The 23,059-nt window shown below is 41.6% G+C and overlaps 2 protein-coding genes across 4 annotated transcripts; one reads left to right on the top strand and one right to left on the bottom strand.

The window, feature by feature from the left end:
- Positions 1-71: 71 nt before the first annotated feature.
- Positions 72-5,812, bottom strand: LOC117859793 (4-coumarate--CoA ligase 1). 2 transcript variants are annotated; one of them, XM_034742976.2, is made up of 5 exons: positions 4,597-5,780; positions 3,235-3,433; positions 987-1,200; positions 740-845; positions 72-488 (listed from the first exon to the last, which is right to left on the bottom strand). In XM_034742976.2, exons 1-5 carry the CDS (start codon positions 5,671-5,673, stop codon positions 366-368), a joined length of 1,719 nt encoding a protein of 572 aa, XP_034598867.1. In that variant the 5' UTR covers positions 5,674-5,780; the 3' UTR covers positions 72-365. The 2 variants fall into 2 exon arrangements, with proteins under 2 accessions (XP_034598867.1, XP_034598868.1); XM_034742977.2 differs by lacking the exons at positions 72-488; positions 740-845; positions 987-1,200 and adding an exon at positions 1,207-1,471 and having other exon boundaries at positions 4,597-5,812.
- Positions 5,813-11,199: 5,387 nt separating this feature from the next.
- LOC117861144 (uncharacterized) lies at positions 11,200-19,299 on the top strand. 2 transcript variants are annotated; one of them, XM_034744641.2, is made up of 12 exons: positions 11,200-11,396; positions 13,550-14,497; positions 15,731-15,853; positions 15,963-16,248; positions 16,727-16,845; positions 16,943-17,075; positions 17,155-17,231; positions 17,322-17,519; positions 17,599-17,788; positions 18,080-18,276; positions 18,369-18,460; positions 18,536-19,299. In XM_034744641.2, the coding sequence occupies exons 2-12, from the start codon at positions 14,423-14,425 to the stop codon at positions 18,642-18,644; spliced, it is 1,599 nt and encodes a 532-aa protein (XP_034600532.1). In that variant the 5' UTR covers positions 11,200-11,396; positions 13,550-14,422; the 3' UTR covers positions 18,645-19,299. The 2 variants fall into 2 exon arrangements, with proteins under 2 accessions (XP_034600532.1, XP_034600531.1); XM_034744640.2 differs by lacking the exon at positions 13,550-14,497.
- The last annotated feature ends 3,760 nt before the right edge of the window (positions 19,300-23,059 follow it).

Raw genomic sequence — 23,059 nt, 5'->3', positions numbered from 1 at the left:
CAAACTAATAAATATAAAAAAAATGAATACACACCCAGTAGAACTCAAACCCACAATCGCCTTTAAACCCGTGCCGCGAACTCAACATGCATTTGATTTCACATAAACACGTTACCGGCAGCACAGGCACCATGAAAAATAGCAGGAAAAAAAACCATGAGAAACTGTAAAAAGCATGTCCCCCAAACATGATGTACCTTTGAAAGTCTAATTTCCAATCAATTAAGCCTCTCCGCCTCACCAGCCAGCTAGATACATTACACGAAAAGGATAAAAACACTTCTGTACCCTTGGATTAAGTTCTTCCTCCACATGTCAACATCTGAACAAATCTTAAATACTGAGCGATGTATAGGCTGTCTTGATCACACGGCCTGTTGCTGCTCCTGAAGCTGTTTCCTTAGCTCCTTGCGGAGGATCTTGCCTGATGGCGCTTTGGGTATCTTGTCAATGAAGATAACCTCGCGAACCTTCTTGTAGTAGATCACCTAAAATCGGAGAAGAATCCAATTAGGTTAGAAAAAATAACGACAGCATATGTATTTTTAGCTTTACCTTTCTCGAACGAACATATTTCTAGCTTTACCTTTTTTGAGTTATGTATTTATAGCTTTAATCTAGTATAATGTTTCTTGAATTTAATTACTTCCATCCATTCATAGTAGCATAGCATATGACATTGACAACATATAACTCAAAAAGCAGAGTAACTTTTTCTAGCACAAGAAAGAAATGCCACCTCCTTTGCCACGAATTGCTTCACGTCATCATCGCTGAGCTCACTCCCTTGGGCCTTGGCCACAAAGGCAACCGGGATTTCTCCAATTTCTGGCTCGACTTGTTTCCTGCAATGATCATGGATGCCACAAATACCATCTCAACGACTGAAATATATATCAGGTGCTAGTTCATGTAATGTAATGGCTGTCCCAGGCCATGTTTCAGTTATCAGTTCACCAAACCAAATGATCAGCTCGAGTGATTACCCGACAACGGCGGCGTCGGCAATGCTCGGGTGAGTGATCAGCAGGGCCTCCAACTCCGCGGGAGCCACCTGGAATCCCCTGTACTTGATGATCTCCTTGAGCCTGTCGACGATGAAGATCTCGTCGTCGTCATCCACAAACCCAACATCGCCGGTGTGCAGCCAACCATCGGCGTCGATGGTGTTCTTCGTGGCCTCCGGGTTGTTCAGGTAACCTGACCAGTCGCACAAGCAAATATGCGCTATTAAGTCTTCTAATCATACGAGTTGTTCAAGTTGCAATATTTTATTTAGGAGGAGCAGTTAGGCAAACCCCACAAATTTATTGCTTGATTGGGTGGGCAAATCAGAAAACATCATCAGACATTTTATTTCTTTTCACTGTCCTTGTCCTTGCATTTCCACATTGCGAAGTACATTTTTTTTTCCCTGAGATCCTCGAACTTGGGTCGATCCATCTATTCATCTCCAGATCGAAAACATTAACTGAAATTGACAACTCCTGTCACCATTGAGGGATTGACGCGCAAGCAGCTACCGAAAACAAACATATGTGCAGACCCCATGGTTGTGGGTTCAGAACTTCAGATTCAGAACACTCCATTCATGACAATTTATTTCAGTTATCATACCAAGGGAGAGTTCCACACCCAGACTGAAGCTCACAGGTCTCACCCCAAGATTATTTATTTCTGTTGCCTAAGCCATGCTTGGTCCTCATTCCAATCTGGACAGAAAGCTACACATGGGAATGGAATGGTTCATCTCAACTTTGCAGGTGTGTTAAGTATGCCTTCCCATATCCATTGTGATTAGTTGCCCTAACTTGTTTTAATAGGAAAAAATCCAAATTACTCCCCTCAAGTACAACTAAAGTCTGAATGTAACCCTCGTTAACAATGGGTTGGAACACAAGAGGTTGTCTTTGTTTTGTTGTCAGATAACTAATTTTTGCACAGAAGGCAGACACATACAGCTTGGACTACGTTATCTTTGACACATTCATATCCCTTCACACACACACACAACTAAAGTCTGGATATAACCCCCTAAAGTATTTCTTGGTTCAGTTTACCCCCTAAACTATGCCATTTGGTTCAATTTACTCCTTAACACAATTTATCTTTTTCATTTCTCCATGCAGAAGTGGAGTTTTAAGTTCAAATTTTGCAAGATGATAGCAGACATTATAAGACATGTTAGAAAAATATATGAATTGTGTATCATTATTTTGATAGGGTATGATATTTAATAATTAAATTTATCCTTGAGATACAAAATTATATAAAAAACAATGGTGAAAAATTCACAAAATATTTTTTTCAATATAGATTATGATGTCCACTACCACCTTGCAAACTTTCAAATTAAAATTCAACTTGTGTATGGAGCAATAAAAAGGACAAATTGCATTATTGGGTAAGTTGAACCAAATAGAGGGTAAATTGAACCAAAATTTAGTTTAGTGAGTTATGTGGTGCTATAGAGTTATTTAGACTTTTTCCTTTTCATAAAATGGAAGTACAACAGTCCAACCTCTGCACCAACGAGACAATACCAAAGAAAATTTGCAAGTCCTAGGTGACAAATAAACACACAACGCGATACCGTCTTTCTAAACCATTTTTTTCACAAAAGAGTGGCATAGCTCACATGTTGTTGACCTATTTATCATGGTGTGATTCTTTACGGGGTTGTCTACCTCATGCCTGGGTATTTTCCCACCCCTTCACACTCTAATTTTGGAGCTTTGGATTTAGAATCGGCGATCTAGATCAAACTCCTCCTCTCCTCATCCCCACCTTATCTCCTCATCCCCACCTCCTCCACCCACCGCGACCACCGCCGGGCTGGCGAGCTCCTCGGCGACCCTTGGAAGCCTGGTGGCCCCAAGTAACCGAACAACCCTGAACCTAACCCCGGACCCTAACCTCACCGACGTTGGGGAAGAAGGCTGTCGCGGCATTCTTGGATTCACCGGAAAAAAATTTGAGTGTGTAGGAGATGAGAAATGCGCGAGTATGGTATAGCTTTCCCCTTCTTTACTCATCAAAGTCCAGAAGTGATCAAGGAAATGCGAAGCACTAATGTGCATATGCAGTTGGTGAACAACTTGTTCAATATCTTATGGTTCCAAGTCAGATTAGATCTAGGGACCTGTGGGCCAGTCCAATTCAAGTGGCTGAAGTCAACATTTGGGAGTTCGTTGGAACGTGGAGGAGACGAGGGAAGAATGGGATGTTGCGTACCTTTCATGATCTGTTGCCCCCTGATGCAGATCTCCCCGGGCTGGTTCCGGCCGAGGGACTTGCCGGTGTTGGGGTCGATGATCTTCAGCTCTGCGTTGCGCACCACCGTGCCGCACGCGCCGGACTTCACCCTGAAGGGCTCCTTGGCGAATGCCAGGCACATCGACAGCACCGGTCCGGCCTCTGTCATGCCATAGCCCTGCATCACACACAGGAGGCAACATGGATGAACTTCTCAGCAAGTTGAGACAGATATAATATAATTCAAGACAATTTAAGAACTGATTATGCTTATTTATATTCTCCAATGGTGCGGTTTGTGTGCATTCGACTAGAATAACAGTGCCAACTTGTTGCACTGGTCCAATATGAACCATCCTTTTCGAAAAAGCCGATTGGGCGAACATTTTAATTATTTGGGTAAAAGAATGTCTAAATAATGGAGAATATCAGAGCCAAGTTTAACATGTTAATACAAGACTAGTACCTCATAATCTTTTTTTGGCACATTTCAAATTTTCTCTGCTGTCAGATAGATTTTTGGCATGTTCTTTTTGGGAAGTAGAAAGTTTGTTTCACTTCATTTAGTTATATATTGATTATAAAGTGCCGAGAGATCATGTCATATCTAGTTATCAGGGGTTACGAGATCATACGGGACGAATAATGTTCATGTGAAGGTGACACATGACAAAGTATCTGACACATGGCATTTGAAGGCATGCTTGGATCAGGGAAACGACTTAGCCAATGAAATGGAATGTTGATTTCGAGCATCAACCTTCTAATATCAACATCAGCATCACCAAACCACGGAACTACCATACCAACTTATTACCAGCTAATATTTAGGTGTCCGGGTGCAGCACTCAAAAGTCAAACTTCCCAACAACTCTGCACCAAGAGTTCTAAAGATCTTAGAACTAAGCAAAAAAAATATTTACTTCTATTTTCAAAATTCAAATCAGAAATATAGGTAACTTTAGCACAAGCTCAAGTTCAGCAACTGAGGTGCTGTCTCTGAAGGAACGATGACGAATCTAAGACATTGGATCACTCAAAATGCCCAAATGAACGATGAGATTACATGGTTTGACCTACACGAAAATCGATAAGGTATCTAAGTCATTCAGCAGCATTCAACTAACGGCAATGCAGGATCTTGTCTAGGTCATCCAATGCTGTCATCGCTAACCACTCACCAGCAGTTTGTCAGTAGGTACGCCACACTAAACTAGTATCACATTGACATCCGTCCGTCGGCTACCGATCGCACGGCAGATAATTTCCTCAAATGAAAAAAAATTGCAATGCAATAATAATAAAAAAAATTGTTGCGCGCCGGGGCGCGCACGCACGCACCTGTCCGAGCACAGCGCCGGGGAGCTTGGCCATGAACGCATCCTCGATGTCCTTTCCCATGGGCGCCGCGCCCGAGAGCACCATCCTGACCGACGACAGGTCGTGCGCCGCGGCCTCGCCGCTCTTGGCGACGTCGACGACGATGGGCGGCACGAGCGGCGCGATGGTGATCCGGTGCCGCTCCACGAGCTTCATCATCGCGGTGAGGGCGAAGCGGCGCATGACAACAATGGCAGCGCCGACGCGGAGCCCGCACATCATGATGGTGTTGAGCGAGTAGATGTGGAACATGGGCAGCGAGCACAGGATGACGTCGCCGGAGTGGAAGCCGATGTTGGGGTTGTCGCCGTCGACCTGCTGCGCCACGCTGGTGCTCAGGCTCCGGTGCGTCAGCATCACGCCCTTGGGGAGCCCCGTCGTGCCGGACGAGTACGGCAGCGCCACCACGTCGTCGGGGTCGAACTCCCCGTCGCCGGAAGCTGAGTCTTCGTCGCCGGCCGCGACCTCCTCGTCGGGGACGCTCGCCATGACGTCGTCCCAGAAGTGGAGGCAACCGTCGCGGCGCGCGTCGATGAGGACCACCGTGAGCGCGCCGCCGTCCTTGGCGCTGGCGGGGAGCTTGTCCACGGCCATGGACTCGGTGAACACGACGGTGGCACCGGACGCCGCGATCTGGTTGGCGATCTCGTGCGGCGTGGACATCGGGTTGGCGGTGGTGACCGCGGCGCCGACGCGCGACGCGGCGAAGAAGGAAAGCACGAACTCTGCCGAGTTGAGCATCAGGTTCATGACCACGGCGCCGCGGCGGAGCCCCAGCGGCTCGCGCCGAAGCGCCGCCGCGAGGCGGCGGGTCAGGCGGTCGACCTCGGCGTAGGTGCGGACGGTGCCCTCCGCGCCGTCGATGAGGCAGGGGCGGTCGGCCACCTCGGGGAGCCGTTCGAAGCAGTAGCGGTGCAGCGGGAGGGTGTTGGTGATGGCGATGTCCGGGAGCTTGGACCGGAAGATGATCTCCGGCGACGCCTCCTCCACGGCCGCGGCCGCGGCCACCGGCTCCGGCTGCTGCTCGGTGGACCCCATGGATCAGTGTCACGCCAAGGGACGACGGGCCTGGCTTGCTTCTGCTGAAGTTTTGGGTGTGCGAGATTTTGGGCGTCCGGTGCTACTTATTGTCTTCACAGAAACGGAGATGATGCAGCATTTGGTGGGAAATGAGTCGCATGACAAAACGGCTAAACGTGCCAAATGTGATGAGCTGAGGGAGTGGTTTGTAAAATGTGTGTTCCTCGAGGGGTGAATTGTTGGATTACAAGATGGTCACTGAGCTGTCCTGTCAGAAGGTCAAACAATGGCCATTTCGTGTAAGCATAAATTTTCCAATGAATATAAGATGGGTGCTGAGTGCTGACTGACTGAGGAGGTGTTTGGTACTTTAGGAGCTCCTAAAATTCCTATCATATCGAATGTTTAGATACTAATTAGGAGTATTAAATATAGACTAATTACAAAACCAATTGCACAGATGGAGGCTAATTTGCGAGATGAATCTATTAAGCCTAATTAGTCCATGATTTGACAATATGGTGCTTACCGAAACATGTGCTAATGATGGATTAATTAGGCTTAATAGATTTGTCTCGCGAATTAGCCTCTATCTATGTAATTAGTTTTATAATTAGTTCATGTTTAATCCTCCTAATTAGCCTTCGAATATTCGATGTGATATGAATTTTAGTCCGGACTAAAGATCCAACCACCCCCTAAGAAGTACAATCTGGATAGACATATGTGTCAAAACACAATACAGGTGACTCACAAATAATGCAGATCACTATGAAAGACTAGCGGGTGTAAATTTAGGCTACCTCAACCACCTCTTGTGTCAAATAATTTTTCCATTTTTATTTTATCCATGATAAATAAATTGTATTTATCAATAATGTTCAATAACATATCACCTCTAACTTCAAAGTACCTAGCGTGACTTCTATTACAACCAACAATCTCCGCGTCCGTGCCATGTGAGTAGGATGGATAATAAATGATTAAAAGAGTGCAAATTGTCGAAAAAGGCTACGCTAAGCTGACGATAAAAGAATCATCTTCTACCGTTTGGCTAGAAAATCATACGAGATAACGTAACACTATATGCACAACGCAGCCGAATAAGAGTTGGAGAAGCCATGCAATTTTAAAGGTGCAAGCCACTCCTCTTCGTAGTGGTGTACATGATGCGTTTTTCTTTCTTTATTTCATTTTTATTAGGAGACGGGTTCCACTTCCACAATGCAAGTGATTTGACCGAGGAGAATGGCCGAATCACCAGCTCACATGGCATGTGAGCTATTCTATATAGTTCAATTGAACGGGAGAAGGGGTTCATGTTCACTTGCATATACATTGACCTCTTGTTAACCATAATGGAGAGAAATTTCTATCGCAAGAATCTTTTGCACGGTAGACAAGAGAATATCATAACACCATGCGAACATGCCTACCTCTAAAATAATCTCCTAATTGCGCATAGCCCCCTATGGTTTGCTAATTTCAGTTGCCAGCACTTGTTCTACCGGTTGGGGTAACGTAGCAGAGAGTAACTGAACTGGCCTTCGCCTTCAGTTTCTGGTCAATATGTACGTTATTGCTTTACTAAACACAAGCATGATACCGGCATGAGGAGTGTTACATTTTATCTTTAGATGCTCAAATTTGGTTTCAAGTGACACATACCAGACCGTGCATGTCTATTATCCTTGGTGGCCCTTTGTAATTACTATTTTCAGGGTCTTTCTGTAAAACAAAGATAGTTCAAAGTTCAAACCCTTCACAGGACAGAGAATTTAGATTTGTCTTTATTTATTAGCCGCACAACTGATTTCTCTTGAAAGGAAAAGTAACTTTAGCGAAATTTGGTGGGACATTATAGATTTAGTGCACCGTATCTATAAATAATTTTGTCTTCATGTGCAAGAACATTTATCGCAATGCAAAAAAGTGTTTTTTAGCAATTAAACAAGACATAGCGTGTGCACAATCTATATATACAGTAAAACATTTCCAGTTCAAGTGCATGAAAAAACATCCTTTTGAGATGCATGAAAGAACCATCTTTTTTTTAGGACAGAAAGAACGCAGCCATTTCTTTTTGAAATAAAGAACAACGCGACCTTTTTTTGAAATGTGCTGCAACATACCCTTTTCTGTAACCATCTGCTTTATTACAATAAAAGCAAGTTTTAATTAATTAGGTGGGACATTATGCACGCACCTTGTCTACATATGTAGAGATTTTTTTTAATGTCTAAATATAGATTTGTTGTTGGACGAAAGATAAGAAAATTTTGAGCAATTAGGTGGGACATTATTACTACTATTGCTACCTATAGTCGTGCATTATTAGCGAGCTTACAGCAAAGGAAGAGACACTTTTGAGCAATTAGAATGAGACGTTATGTCCACATATAGTTGTTCATTAATTAGCGATGGACTAGATTGAACCAAAATTTAGTTTTTGGTCCTGTTTGGGAAGGGGTGTTAAAGTAACACCTCACTTTTAACACTTTTTAACACTTTTCTATCCAAATACTTGTGTTAAAAGTGGGGTGTTAAAGTTTAACACCTCATTTTTCATAAACACATGGAGGGGGTGTTAAAACTTGCTAAAGGTGTTAAAAGTGGTCCCCCTCTCCACTTTTTTCCAGGTTACCCCTTCTCTCTCCTCCCTCTCTCTCCGCCGGCCATAAATGAGGGGTAATGAAGTCATTTCCCACTAAAAGTGTTAAAGTTTAACATATCATCCAAATACCCCAATGTGTTAAACTTTAGCAGTCTATTTGAGAGTGTTAAAACTTTAACACTTGTTAAATTTTAACACAGGATATCCAAACAGGCCCGTCAATCTAATTATACTTCTTTAGTGTTATAAATGTTGATACTTTTCTCTATAAATTTGATAAAACTTGAGAAAAATTTACTTATAGGACAAAACTAGAATGACTTTTTTGGGGGGAGGGAGGAAGTACAATATACATTTATTGTTTGTAACCATCTGGTTTATTCTTGCAATAAAAGTAACTTATGATCAATTAGGAGGTACATTATTCACACACCATGTTTACGTATAGATTTTTCTTTTATTTTTTCGAAAGTCAAGGCATAGATTTGTTGTTAGTAGCGATGATTTCTCGTGAAAGAGGAGAAACTTTTGAGCAATCAGGTGTAATTTCTTTGATTGAATCTTAGGTATTTCTTCCGGCACACATGACTATTTAAATCTTAAATTAGAGCTCTTCTTAGGTACTTGATCTACTTGTGTATCAAGGATAAAATAGTGTAAATTAAGTATCAAAGTCACTTCAGGTGTATATATTCCACAAAATTGGTTTCGAGTCTTCTCACAAAACTAGAAGTTGTTGACTAAGGTTGGTCCCAAACTGCTGAAACATGTCAATCTCCAGGGACATATGAGTGAAACTGTTATTTTTTAGGGGGTAGTGTGTGAGTGGAAATGGCTATTGTAATAAACAGAGTAATTAACGTGGACTCACGATTTGTCTGTCCAATTGCCGTCCCTTCTGGACCGGTGTTGAAGCAAGCCTGTCCCGTTTGGCCTAAAGATGTACTCTCTCAGTTTCAAAATATAGGTCATTTTAGCTTTTCTCGGTACATTAATTTTTTGAGATATGTATCTAGACATAACTTTATATTTAGATGCATGACAAAATCTATGTATTTAGAAAATCCAAAATGACCTACGTTTTGGAACGGAGGGAGTAAAAAAGAAGTACCTGACGTGCATTACCAGTTACAAAGTCATGGCAAGCAGCAAGCAGGAATAGGAGAATAATTTAATTTAACGATCCTAATTCTGTCCATTCGTCGTACTTATCTTCCAAACGTGTTTTTACTGGGATATTTGGATATTTAGTGAATCTGATATTTTTTCACAATATCACCATCTTACTATTGAATTTTACAAATAAATAGATGTTAATACAAAATAGTATTTGTGTGACCGAAGCAACTTGTACATTACAAACCAAGCATCCTATCATCGAGACAATGACCCAAGTGACATTTGGATAACTGGGTTGACAAATACTGACAACTGGCATGCATGATTCATGAATCATGATTGATGGAACCTATTGTCTCTTGAACTTGATAAGAGTCGACTCTTCAACTTCTCCGCATGACTTGTTTATCTTAGCCCACAAAGCTACTGTTGGGTTGGTGATGCTTAATTTTAAATTGGAAAACGCAAGTATCAAGATAAATATAGCCTGTTAAGTCGTAGTCGACCCTAGTCTCCATCCGTGTTTGTTTGGCATAGAGAAGTTGTGCCACCGACCTTTCAAAAGTTTGTTGGCCACTATATGTTTGAAGTGTATCAAGGTGGCTATATGAAAGCTATATATATGACTAGATTTGTATTTGCAAATACATTCATATAATTTTATTAGTGCTCCCCCTTATTGTAATTGTATTGGACATTGATATAATCTCCAATGTGCAATTTTGACCCTTTTTACATTTGTATAAAAATGATAATACAAATATAGAACTAATATATTATGAAAGTATTTTTCATGACAACCCCAATATCTTATGTCCACGTGACCAGTTTCAGTAGTTTCATCTAGTTAATGATCAAAATTATATATTTTTACTGCATGTTTTGTAGGACTCGGTACATTTGCGTACATTTGCTAATGAATGTAGTAGTAAAGTGGTACCTTTTCAAGTCATATATAAATGACGTTTTGGATATTGGCATGGCCTCCAAAACACAAGTCATCTACTCTATGACGATCTGACCTCTTTCCTGGCTGTGCTCGCTTGTCTATGGACTTGATTAGTACCTTTTATCAGAAAATATTTATAAAACCATAGCAAATTTTTATATACTTTGAAGTTTATTAAACTGTGTTCGAGATAAATGTACTCATATCATTTTCAAATATTGAAACTTGACCAATAAAAAGGTACTATGAAATCAAAGTTTAGGATAGTTGACATAAAACAACGAAAAAAAAGTTGCTTATTTGTTATTGGAGGGAGAGATCATAAAGATCAGAGGGGAGTAATGCAATATCTTCCATGTTGCTAAACTAGCTACTATAAAAGGTGAGAAAAAAAATGGTAAAATAGTATTCTTGTTTATCTTTCCTTCACACTCTTGCTCTAAACTCGAAGTAATATCAAGATGAGCAAATGGTTATAAAATTTCGATCTTACCTGGGAGAGGGCAGAGTAAGAATGTGATACCAATTTGGATCTCGCCGTAAGGTACGATGATCCCTAATATTTATTTATGTGATTTCAGATTTACCTTGGCCCATATAAAAGTTTGGAATTAAAATTTCATTCCACATTTACAACACACGAATGATAGTTTTCAAGAAGTTAAGACTGAAATTTGTTAGACGATGTCCGGTAAATGTTCAGTCCTGGGAGGAACTTGGGAGTTTTCGATATTTCAGTGAAGAACGCTTATTTTTAACATAATGGGCCCCAATTGCAACGAATGGTAGCAGCCTGCCCATTCGCACTGAAGGCCCATGGTCTTCTCCACTTGGAACCTTATCAGGCCCACCAGCTCGTCGTTGCTGCTACCAAACCCAAAACGTGTGTTACCCCAAAACCCAAAACCTTCGCTGTCCACGAGAGAAGCGGCGCCGCCGGCGACGGCGACCATGGCGGCGGCGGAGGCGGGGATTGGGAAGCTCGGGGCGGTAGGTGAGAAGGTTGCGCTTCACCTGCCCCCTATCACGGAGGAGGATCCCCTTCACCAAGAGAAGAAGGTATGGCCCGAGCGTAAGAAAGAAGCTCGTCTCTTTTGGTTGGATCAAGCCGTATGACTGTATGGTAGTCTAGTCGATTGTAGTTTCATTTTGGTTATGTGAAGCTTAATTAAGGCGCGGCTAATTCAAATTTAGGAATTGGAAGAGAAAACTGGGCTACCCCTTTTTAACAAATAGTAAAATGAGCAATCTTTTTATGGGAATCAGAACATAATTTACTTGCTTTGCTAGGCAATCGTGTAGAATAGCTGGATTTCATTACCAGTTTGCAGCATTACAACCAGCTCAAGATCTTTGATTGATGAGTGATGTAGTTAGGGTTAATCTTTGCTGTTTCCTTACTTTGTGTGAGCAGATGGAGGAAGTATTTACTCTTTTTACTTTTTAGAGTTAAGAAATTGGAGCTACCTTTTTCTCTATGTGGTTATTTTTCTGAAATGTTAATTATTGTGGTTCTTTGGTGTCTATCAGCTTTGTCGTGAAAGCCTAGTGCAATATTTGTTTCTGAATGACATCTTCGAGGTGATGTTGGGTTAGAACACATATTTGAATGACTAATATAAGTTTCCATATGGATTTCTTTTATCTAATATTGCAGTTTGAAAGTTTCATGCCAAATATTAGATCAATGTCTGTACTCCCTTTGTAGACATAAAACTTTGCATGTTTCTGTTACTAACCTTGGAGAATTGAGAAGAGGAATACATCTATCTGTAGAGATGGCCATACATTTATAGAGAGCCATATGGGAATATAGAGAGTCTCATAGGAATATAGAGAGCCTCATGAGAATATAGAGAGCCTTTATACATTTAACAGCCCCCTTCAAACTCAAGGTGGAAGTGTAGGATCAGAAGCATTAAGTTTGAGTAGGTGAAGCTGATGCTGCTCTCGAGTTTGTGCTTTAGTAAAGAAATCTGCTAACTGCAGCTCAGAGGGCATATAATGTAGAGCAATGGTTTTCTGATGACAATGGGATCGAGTAAAGAAGGCATCAACTCCTATATGCTTCGTAAGTTCATGCTTCACAGGATCATTGGCAATTTGTATGGCTCCTGTATTATCACAGATAAGAGGTGTGGGGGCATCACAAGAAATACCAAAATCAGCCAACAACCATCGAAGCCATACAATCTCTGCAGTAGTAGTAGCCAATGCTGTAGGCGGCCCATGTGCAGGTGGTGGAGGTGTAGGTGGCGCATGTATAGGAGGCGTGATGGAAATAGAAGGATCAGGAATGGACACGGAAGGTGAAGAGATATCATCAGTGGATGAAATAGGAGGAAGACAAAGAAAAGACGTGGACTCTATGGGTGAAGATGAGGGCTGAGTAGAGGGGTTATAAAAGAAAGGACGGTCCTCAACAAAGGTCACATCACGAGAGATACGTATGCGACGAGAAGAAGGATCATAGCAGCGATAACCTTTATGCTCAGGACTATAACCCAGAAAAATGCACTCAACAGATTGCGCAGTCAACTTAGTATGTTCACGAGGAGCAAGCAAAACATAACATGTACATCCAAAAACTCGGAGATGGTCATAGCTAGGAGGGGTACCAAAAAGTACCTCACCAGGACATTTGTCAGACAGCTTGGATGAGGATTGTCTATTTATGAGATATACAACAGTAGAGACTGCTTCACCCCAAAAATAAGAAGGAACAAAAGATGAAATCAGAAGTGTACGAGCTGTCTCTATAATATGGCGATGTTTGCGTTCAGCAACACCATTTTCAGCATGAGCGTCGGGACAAGAGAGCTGAGCATGATTACCCTCAGAGGAAAAACATCAGACAGATACTCACCACCAGAGTCAGAACGAAAAACTCTAATAGGAGTAGAAAACTGTGTGAACCATGCGAACGAACAAAAGACTAGTAAATAGAATGCAATTGAGAACGATGTTTCATAAAATAAATCCAAGTATAGTGAGAATGATCATCAATAAAAATGACATAATATTTGTGACCACGCTTTGTAGCAAAAGGTGCAGGACCCATACATCTGAATGAATAAGATCAAAAGGTCTTGCAGAATGAGAAATACTAGGTGAATATTGGAGTTGTATTTGTTTCCCAAGCTTGCAACCCTTACAATGAAAACTAGACTCGAGAGATGTATGACCTAAACATCCTTTATTTATTAATGTAGACAACCGAGACCCACAAAGATGACCAAGACGATGATGCCACTTGGCGAAGGACAAGGTGGATGTCGAAGCAGCGGATGACACACGAGCAGATGACTGAGGAAGACGTAGGGTGTCAAGAACATAGAGACAAGAGGAACCTCTACGGCAATGGCCAGTCCCAATCACAGCCCCGGTTCGACGATCCTGAATAAAACAAGATGAGTCATCAAATCCAACAAAACAATTGTGATATGCTATTTGACCAACTGAAAGAAGACTCATGGACAACTGAGGTACAAAAGAGACATCAGGCACAGAAAAATTAGAATTACAAAGAGAACCCTGATGAGTGATAGAGCAAGATGTACCATTTGCTGTCTGAATAGAAGCACCATCAGCAACTGCCTTGCTAGCAACAAGCTGGGACTGGTCGGAGGTCACATGAAAAGAAGCCCCTGAATCAAGAACCCAAGAAGACTGAGGAGCAGTGATAGGTGAAGCAGCAGCAATAGACACTGAGCCTCTAGGAGTAGGACCAGTACCATGACCTCTAGCCGCACGAGCAGCACGACGTGCACGAAAATCAGCCAATTTCTCTGGATGCTGAGAGAAACAGTTCTTTGAACTATGATTGGTCTTGCCACAATGCTGACATGGTTTTGAAGATGTACCTTTAGGTGGTGCACTGTACCTCTGAGAAGCTGCCAATACATTGTGAGGCACTGACATACGAGCAGACATAGACTGAAGACGAGTCTCCTCAGCAAGAAGATCAGACAAAGCATGAGCCATGGTCAAAACAGATAAATCATGAAGCAGCCGCTTACGAATGGAATCAAATTCTTCCCTGACTCCCATGACAAAACGATATATAAAAACTTCTCAATAAATTGATGTGCTGGACAGTTATCTGCTATACAGTCACCTATCATAGAAGTCAGAGAACCCACAAGATGATCAAAAGCAGAGTAATACTCATCAATGGTCATGTCATTCTGCTCAATTGCATGTGTTTGCTGCATGAGAGTATGTAAAAGGGCACTAATATCCTGAACATAGCGTTCCTTCAAATGAGACCAAATAGCCTTGGCTGTTTTAAACTTCCTAAGACTCATAATCATAGATTGCTTAACACTATTAACCATAGCAGCCATCACTTTACCATCATTGATTTCCCAAGTTTGGATTGCATCAGAATTGCTAGGATCAGCCACAATAGTAGGAGGATCATCAGATAAGTGGAAGTATAGACCATAACCCCTCAATGCAGTCTCAACACAAAAGGCCCACTTTGGGTAATTTTGGCCATCTAGAGTGATATTGATGACAATAGCGTTGATCTGCGACATGTTGAAAGTGACTAGGATGCAACCAACAACAGGAGATTGCAGAAAGAATAATTACCACCGTGACCAAGTAGACGAGCAGTAGAGCTGCAGACAGCAGCACACCACTAGCAGACGGTCTGGCAAATAGCCAAATCAGGCCCCTGCAACAAGCAGACAAGGGCAGCCAGCACCAGAACCGCGACGACGGGCGGCTTGACGAAGGAGCCGCGGGCGGACGACGATAGGAGCCGCAACAGGCGGCGAGTCCTCCGCAACGGACGAGTGGTGGCGGAAGATGAAATACACAAGCCGCACGATAGGATTCGCGACAGGCGAATTCGAATCGGCGATAATAGCACCAAATCGCGACAGGCAGACGCGGTAGATGACGAAGATGAGGCGATGAAGGGCCGCGCCAGTCACGCAGACGCGCGGACGAGGGATGGCGCGCGGCGATGGGCTGCACCGGCGGGAACGGCGGCATGGGTCTGCGACGGGTGGATGGAGAGAGCTGCAGGAGCAGAATGCTCCACCGCGACCAGCAGAGAATGGCAGTGGATGGAGGGGGCCACGACAGGCGGCTGGAAAAAAATTGGATCTTTTGGGTGAATTAGGAGATGATTAGTCCTAATCCTATCCCTGATCCCTGCTCTGATTCCATGTTACTAACCTTGGAGAATTGAGAAGAGGAATACATCTATCTGTAGAGATGGCCGTACATTTATAAAGAGCCATATAGGAATATAGAGAGCCTCATAGGAATATAGAGAGCCTCTATACATTTAACAGTTTCATGTGTTTGAAAATCTTATGTGGAAAGTCCGAAAGTGGGAAATATTTTCAGTAAGTTTGTTTCTTTTCTCCTAAATGCAGAGAGTAATGGAAAGCAGGAATCTTTCCTGTGTATTTCAAGTTCCGATTTCATGTTCTGCTGCTGACACCCTCAAATTACTGGATCAGATGATTCAAGCTGCTAGGGTAGTCCATATGGATGAGGTATTCCATGTTGGTGTCACTCATGATTGATTTTCTGATATAATGGAAAAGGCTCGGGAGTTTATTCAGCTCTAAGTTCTGATGATTTTTTTATGTCAAATTTCTGCAGCTAGAGCTTTATTTTGCTGGAGGTGATATTGGTCCATTTTCTGCAAGGAATGAACTTGAATCACTAAATCTTTTGTTCAAAATCATGGACAAATTGCTTCTAACTTCCAATGATGCTGCCAAGGAAGTAATGCAGACACTACAGAATGAGATAGTTGTTAGACTCAGATCTGTTGGAAAGACGGATGATGCCCAGATGGTTTCTCAAACAGAGAACCATGAGGCTGAAGATTCTCTTCTGAAATGGGGGGAGCATCGTGGTGTTAAATCTAAATTGCGGATAGCTTGTAAGTCTCCATACAACTTGTTGATAACATGAATGATTTGTGCAAATGTGCAGTGTTACCCATTGAAAATTGAGCAGTACTGAGCAACATTCTTTGTTAGAGCATGTATATAAAGAAAATCGCAATGGTACATCATTTGGTGTTTATTAATGCTTTTATCTTTCAGCTCTTAATTGTGTTTGCAAATCGTAAATGTCTATTTGATTTTTTATGTTCACCCTATTATAGCAGATGTGCTGTTAATGTATTTTAACAGGAGATAGTTGAGCTAGTGGAATTGGTGGCAGATCAGTAGGTGCCACTGAAAGTGCTCAAGAGAGTTTGTTTACCACTTTACTGTGTAGTAGGAGCCTTAGCTATTCAAGTAACTTTTTGTCCATCTTAATTTCAATGGAGTTAACCATCCATCCAATGTTGTGTTCATGGATACTTCTTTGTATCTGTATCCATAACATTTATCTGATTCCAAAAATTTTAGTTTTTCAAGGAGCAGGAAGAGGAATGGTAGCTTCTGAAAGCATAGGTGTGGGGGATACTGCTCTTGAAATTCCAGAGTCCCTTATCATATCTGAAGAACTTCTCTGTCAGTCAGAAGTGGTATGTCTTCTTTGGTAATCTAATTTCCATGTTTCATAAGCACCCAAATACTTCCATAAAATTTACGGACTGATCCAAAATTTGGATTTGTTTGCAGTTTCTTGCATTAAAAGATTTCAATAATATCAATTCTGAGACTATGTTATTGTTGTGGAGCATGAGAGAGCGGTATAATCTATCTTCAAAGTTTAAAACATACTTTGAGACACTCCCGGCAAATTTTAATACAGGTACAGGTAGTTTATTGTGTTCTGTAAAGCAAAGTCTAAAGTCTACTTCCATTGATCATTTCACGAGATGCACTTCCAGGCTTGAGTTTTGGAATTGATGCACTTGCTTCATTAGAAGGAACCCTTCTTTTTGATGAGATAATGCAAGCTAAGCAGGTGATATGATTGTAGTTTGTGATACTGTTCTCTTAATTCTGTAAATCACTACCTAAGTGGTACGAAGCAGTAATTGGTTTTTTATTGCAGCATTTGCGCCAGCAGTATGACGACTTATTTCCCTTACTATGCATAAATTTTCCTGAGATATTCAGAAAGGACGTATGCACATGGGACAATTTTCTGTGGGCATGTGAACTATGGTATTCCAACAGTATGATGGTTGTTATAAGTAGTGGGAAATTATCAATGTGTTTGGTTCCTATTGCTGGACTTCTGAATCACTCGGTTTGTGGTTCTGCCCCTGAAACTCTTTCATTAATTTTCAGATTTGTTTCTCATGTTCTCTTTTTCATATTTGTTTAAGGTATCCCCTCATATTCTGCACTATGGTCGGGTAGACGAAGCTACAAAATCTTTGAAGTTCCCCTTGTCTAGACCTTGTGATGCAGGGGAGCAATGTTTTCTCAGTTACGGGAAACACCCAGGGTCACATCTTGTTACATTCTATGGTTTCCTACCAAGAGGAGATAACCCTTATGATGTTATACCTTTAGGTAATTTATTACAGTAGTTATATTCGTAGCTGCATGAATATATGTAAGTAGAGAGATTACTATTGCTCTATCTTGCCAATGAAATGTTAGTAGGCGTAGATCTTAGATGCCTAATATAGTCTGCTGATCTTGATTCCTGTCCAACCACTGTGGGCATATCAATTGCTGAGGGACGTTCCATGAATTGCAAGCTTCCCGTTTGGCAGCAATAGATTTTGTCCATCTTTCTTTCCCTATGCCTACAAGTAAAATATAGACAAAATCATATTACAGATGCATGATTACGTGCAGATCTTGATACATCTGCTGATGATGAGGATGGGGCAGCTCAGTCTGTGAGTACAAGCCAAACCACTCATATGGTTCGTGGGACATGGCTATCCAGATGTAGAGGATTTCCCACGTATGGCCTGCCTCGGCCCCTGCTGTCCCATCTCCGTGCTGCTCTAGGTTGTGATATTGATGAATCCACTACTACGGAGGCTGATGTAAGGACACTGTTATGTTTTCATGATTGATGTGTGAGGCACGTCATGTGGTTCATATTTATCCAAACCCCACCTTTTCATTGTACTTTCAGATCAAAGAAAATGACAGGGTGGTGCTGGAAACACTGCTGTCCATATTTAATCCGATGCTTGAAGAGTTGCCCGAGCCAGATGAGTCTGACGGGTGCTACACTCAAACCCATTTTTTGCGTTGATGGCTACACCAGCATTACTTACCAGTTCATCTGAATTCCTGCAGGGAGAGCGCCAGTTGGGATCTGAAGCTAGCATTGGAGTACAAAAATCTGCAGAGAAGGATAATATCGTCCATTGTCACTTCATGCACCTCAGCCTTGGGAAATGCTTAAGTCCTAGTTGGAAGTGCTCCATTAATTGAATTGCAAGAACACATTGCTGGGAGCCTGGGAGTATGTTAGAATGTCTCAGCCGGCATGTGGATTGCGAAGCTATTCCAGATGGGTTTACCTGCAACGTGCTGTGGTTTGGGCTCTCCAGGATAGGGATCCAAGGACTGGCATGACCGCCTCTACTAACTGAAGAAGTGAAGATGCATGCTGAGTCATCAGATGGTTGATCCGACAAACGCACACGTGGCTTCAGTGGCTTGAGATTTAAGTTGCACCCGATTGCTACTGCATGCTAGCTTTTTGTTTGGGTGAAAGATCAAAGAAGGCTAGTTTTGAACTAATTTTTTGGGAATCAAACTTGCTTTTTGGTGAATGGAAGCTGCTTTTGAACTGATTTCAACCCAAATGTGGTCCTTGTGCTAAAGTCACTAAACAGAGCCGTATTACTCTTTCTGGAAACGTGAAGAGTGGATACATATGGAACTGGACTAGAACTCCCTGATTTGATTCTTTTCCCTTTTGGAGTCCATGTAATCGCTTTATGAGGCAATTGACCGCACCCATGTCACAAATGTTAGGAGACATGTTTGAATCAAGTCGTCAACTAATATAGTATTGTACCTCTCTTTCAGTATAAACATGCAGTTGTCCCTCTTGCCCCAGCCTCCAGGAAGAGCACAACACAACGAGTAAGAGACGACGAGCTGAAGCTGGGCCTGTTCTTGCCCCAGCCTCTGCTGTGTACGTCAGAGTTCGTTGTGTTCAAGGTTCTCCCATGTGCACACCCTCTTGAACACGTCAACTCTTCAATCATTGAACACCCAGCACAACAGCATCGCCAAGACTCATGGAATCTCTGTCATCATATGCCAAATCAACCAAAAAGAGAGATCATCACCATGGAGGAAACTAGATATACTGAACACGGCCCAATTCTTGGCTCAAATTTTCGTTTATCATCCACCAAAACAGCCCAGCAACTCGAAGTTCACAATGGGTCAGTCTGCCCCTGGAAACGGTTTCTCTTCATTTGTCAATATTTAAGTGCCTACTAGCTGATAGTATTTCTAATTATATTCTCCTAAAACATTTCAGATTTGGTAGCTTCCTGGGAATTTGTTTAGAGTGAATCATCCGGATCATAATCATTTCTGAAATCGTTTGTCCTGCTGACTGGGAAGAGTTTTTTTTTAATCGGCTATATATTTTTGTGTGTATACACCTTTTAATTCTGCAACAATCCATAATCGTAATACAACAGTCAACAATGAGCTGCATATTCTTCTCTTCAAATCTCCAGTCTCTTTCTGAAATTTTGGGTTCCACACCCCATAAACATATTGAAATTTAAAGAAAATTTCTCAAAAAGAAAAACTAACGCTAATTGCTTCATTAATTGAATGTGCAAGAACACAGCGGGGTATGTCGGAATGGCTCAGCTGCATGCCATGTGGATGGAGAAAGCTGTTGCACATGGTGATGGTGTAGCTGTTGAAACGAAACCAACTGTTATCCGCTCTATCCATCCAGGACGGGAATCCAAGGAGGACTGGCATGGCAAACGAGCTCCCCCTCCTAACTGAAGATGCTCAATCATCAGATGTTTGATCCGAAGATTACGCGAAATCGAGTCATCAGTTTGTGCGTGCGGCGTGCCTTTCGTGGCTTGAGATTTAAGTAAGTTGCTCCTCATTGTTAATGCACACTTTGCTTTTGGTGGAGGAAAGCTACTTTTGAACTAATTCATGGGATGGAGTGATGTCGGCCGACCAGCAGGGTGGACTTCGCAACTTATTTAGCAGAACAGCGTGTTACTAACTCATCACTCATCCTGGAATTTCCGTATGTGATTCCGGTGCATTAGATTCTCTCATATGGTCCACATGCTGAAATACGTAAATGGAACCCAGATGCAATGATACTTGTGAAGCTGCGGTGTATCGAATTTGATGCTTTGAAAAAATTTGCTATCAGACTTCTTGATAACAATTAATAATTTCTTGAAAATTTTCTTATAGGTGCAAATGTTTACATGCAAAGTTACTTCGTCTTTTGCTTTTGCACAATCTACTGGGGCATGATTGGATGCCCACTACCGGTGATCCAGTTTTTTTTTCACATTATCATATCCCATTTGGAAGCATAAAAACCTGAGGTGAACAGATAAAGGTTACATTGCATTGTGACCACAATTGGTATTCTAGGTGTGGTAAGATAACGTTTTATGCTTTTTATGATTTTGCTTTTCACACACCCATTTAAATTGTGTAGGGACTTTAGGTGCACAAATGCCTTGCATTGTGCCCACAAATTGCTAATATCATTGGAGGTAAGAAAGATACTGTCCTTACAAGTGGTGACTGATGTCCTTGTCAGCCAGCACCACCAAAAAGGAGTCCACTAGCAGCTGCATCCTTTGACACTTCATAAATAATTGGAACATTTAGCCCGAGTAATACAGCTCAAATCAACAGAAATCTTTACACAATTACACTAATTCTCTGAGTAGTGTATCTGTACAAGAAAGGAAAGGAACAGAAGCAGCAAGAGCAAAATGAAATGGCTTTGGCTAGTTGGATTTTGGTGGCTAGTGGCCAGTAGGCAACAAGCTATCTTGTGCCATCTGTTCCATCAGGTACACGTGAACTGGCGCATCTGTAGGACAGGTCATTGGGTGCATAATTTGGCTGGTGCCTCCAAATTAAAGCACATCATGATTATAAATGATTGGTCCTTACAATTAGTCATATAAATATGTTTTTCTGTGATCATGGTTCAAGATTATCTCTTGGATTTTTCTAATGATCAAGCAGTGCCAGATTGCCATCCTTACAGCAGACAGCAGATCTGATTACACTGAGCAAATCACATCTTTTTTTTCTCAGTTCTGACAGGTGTAGCATTTTATACTAATGTACAAAATAGCGGGGTGTGGAATTTAGCGTAGAGCTGTGCTCAACCATTATAGCGGAGCTATTCGCTGTAACCTGCTAATTAGTACAACATCGTGGTTGCGGTAGCTAGTACAGTGTCGCTATATCCCGCTATTTCATACTTTGGGGGTGTTTGGATACGAGGTGCTAAACTTTAACAGTGTCACATCGGATGTTCGGATGCTAATTAGAAGGACTAAACATGAGCTAATTATAAAACTAATTGCAGAACCCTGTGCTAATTCGCGAGACGAATCTATTAAACCTAATTAATCCATCATTAGCAAATGGTTACTGTAGCACCACATTGTCAAATCATGGACTAATTAGGCTTAATAGATTCATCTCACGAATTATACTCCATCTGTACAATTAGTTTTATAATTAGCCTATGTTTAATACTTCTAATTAGCATTCAAATATCCGATGTAACAGGTGTTAAACTTTAACAGGATGTTCCAAACACCTCCTTTGTTTTGTAAACACCTTTCCTAGGAACTCCATGCTGCTGCAGGCATGTTGTTACAGCATGTGTGTTGGGTGGCTGGCGCATCAGCGTCCATGGAGCTAATTTTGTGGCCACACGAGGTCAGGCCCACCACCATCGCCATCAATGCAAGCCTCGATTTTGTTGTCTACCGGCCCCTCTGACCGCTGCCGCCAACAGCCGACACTTTTAGCCTGTTTGGCTGGAGCCGGCTGAAAAAGCTAAAATGACTGATTTGTTGTGAGAGAAAAACTGTTCGGTGGCTGATAAGCTGAAACGGATAGGTTAAAATTTACTTTTTACTCCATCCGTCAAATTGCAGTTGGTTGAATTGTTAGTTCATGCTATATCTTTTAAATTGTTAGTTCATACTAACCAAAATGACGTACAATTTAAAATGGAAAGAGTAATACATAACTGATTTTTGTCCGATATTTTTTATTATGAATTTGCACTTTTGTCCGGTCCACAGGTCATGTAACTTGTTTCTAGCTTGTAAGCTTAAAGAATCGATATTTAGAATTTGTAAAGATAAAGCTGACATGAGATGCACAAACCCTTGCAAAGAAATCCTACAGCAACACTAAAAGCGTTAGAATCCTTATCTTCGGAACATGGCCTAATACTGCCCTTTGAAAAAAGTTGGAAACCGCATTTTCCAATCTTCTATGCTCTTATCTTATCCAATCTAATACCAGCACATATCTTTTTTTTTTTTGTCAAGGATAACACACCACATATCTAATTGAACAATAAACATGTTCCTTTTGAAACAAAAACTTGAAATGTGCTCATTCTTATAGAAAATTGCTTTATTCAAAGTGCCTTTGTAAAAAAAAGATGAGACATCTTATGACACGTATTACATTAGTGTAATTATTTATACAACAATAAATTACCCATAAATTGAGGAGTAGAAAACTTCCCTGCTAAAAAAAAATGAAGTAACTTGTGTGCTAAAAAGAATATGGTTGATGCTGGTGGGGAAGAAAGAG

Source organism: Setaria viridis, chromosome 6 (genome assembly GCF_005286985.2).
Source record: "Setaria viridis chromosome 6, Setaria_viridis_v4.0, whole genome shotgun sequence".
In the NCBI taxonomy this organism is placed as follows: domain Eukaryota; kingdom Viridiplantae; phylum Streptophyta; class Magnoliopsida; order Poales; family Poaceae; genus Setaria; species Setaria viridis.
Note: the sequence above shows the minus strand (reverse complement) of the source record. Positions and strands in the feature narration are given on the sequence as shown.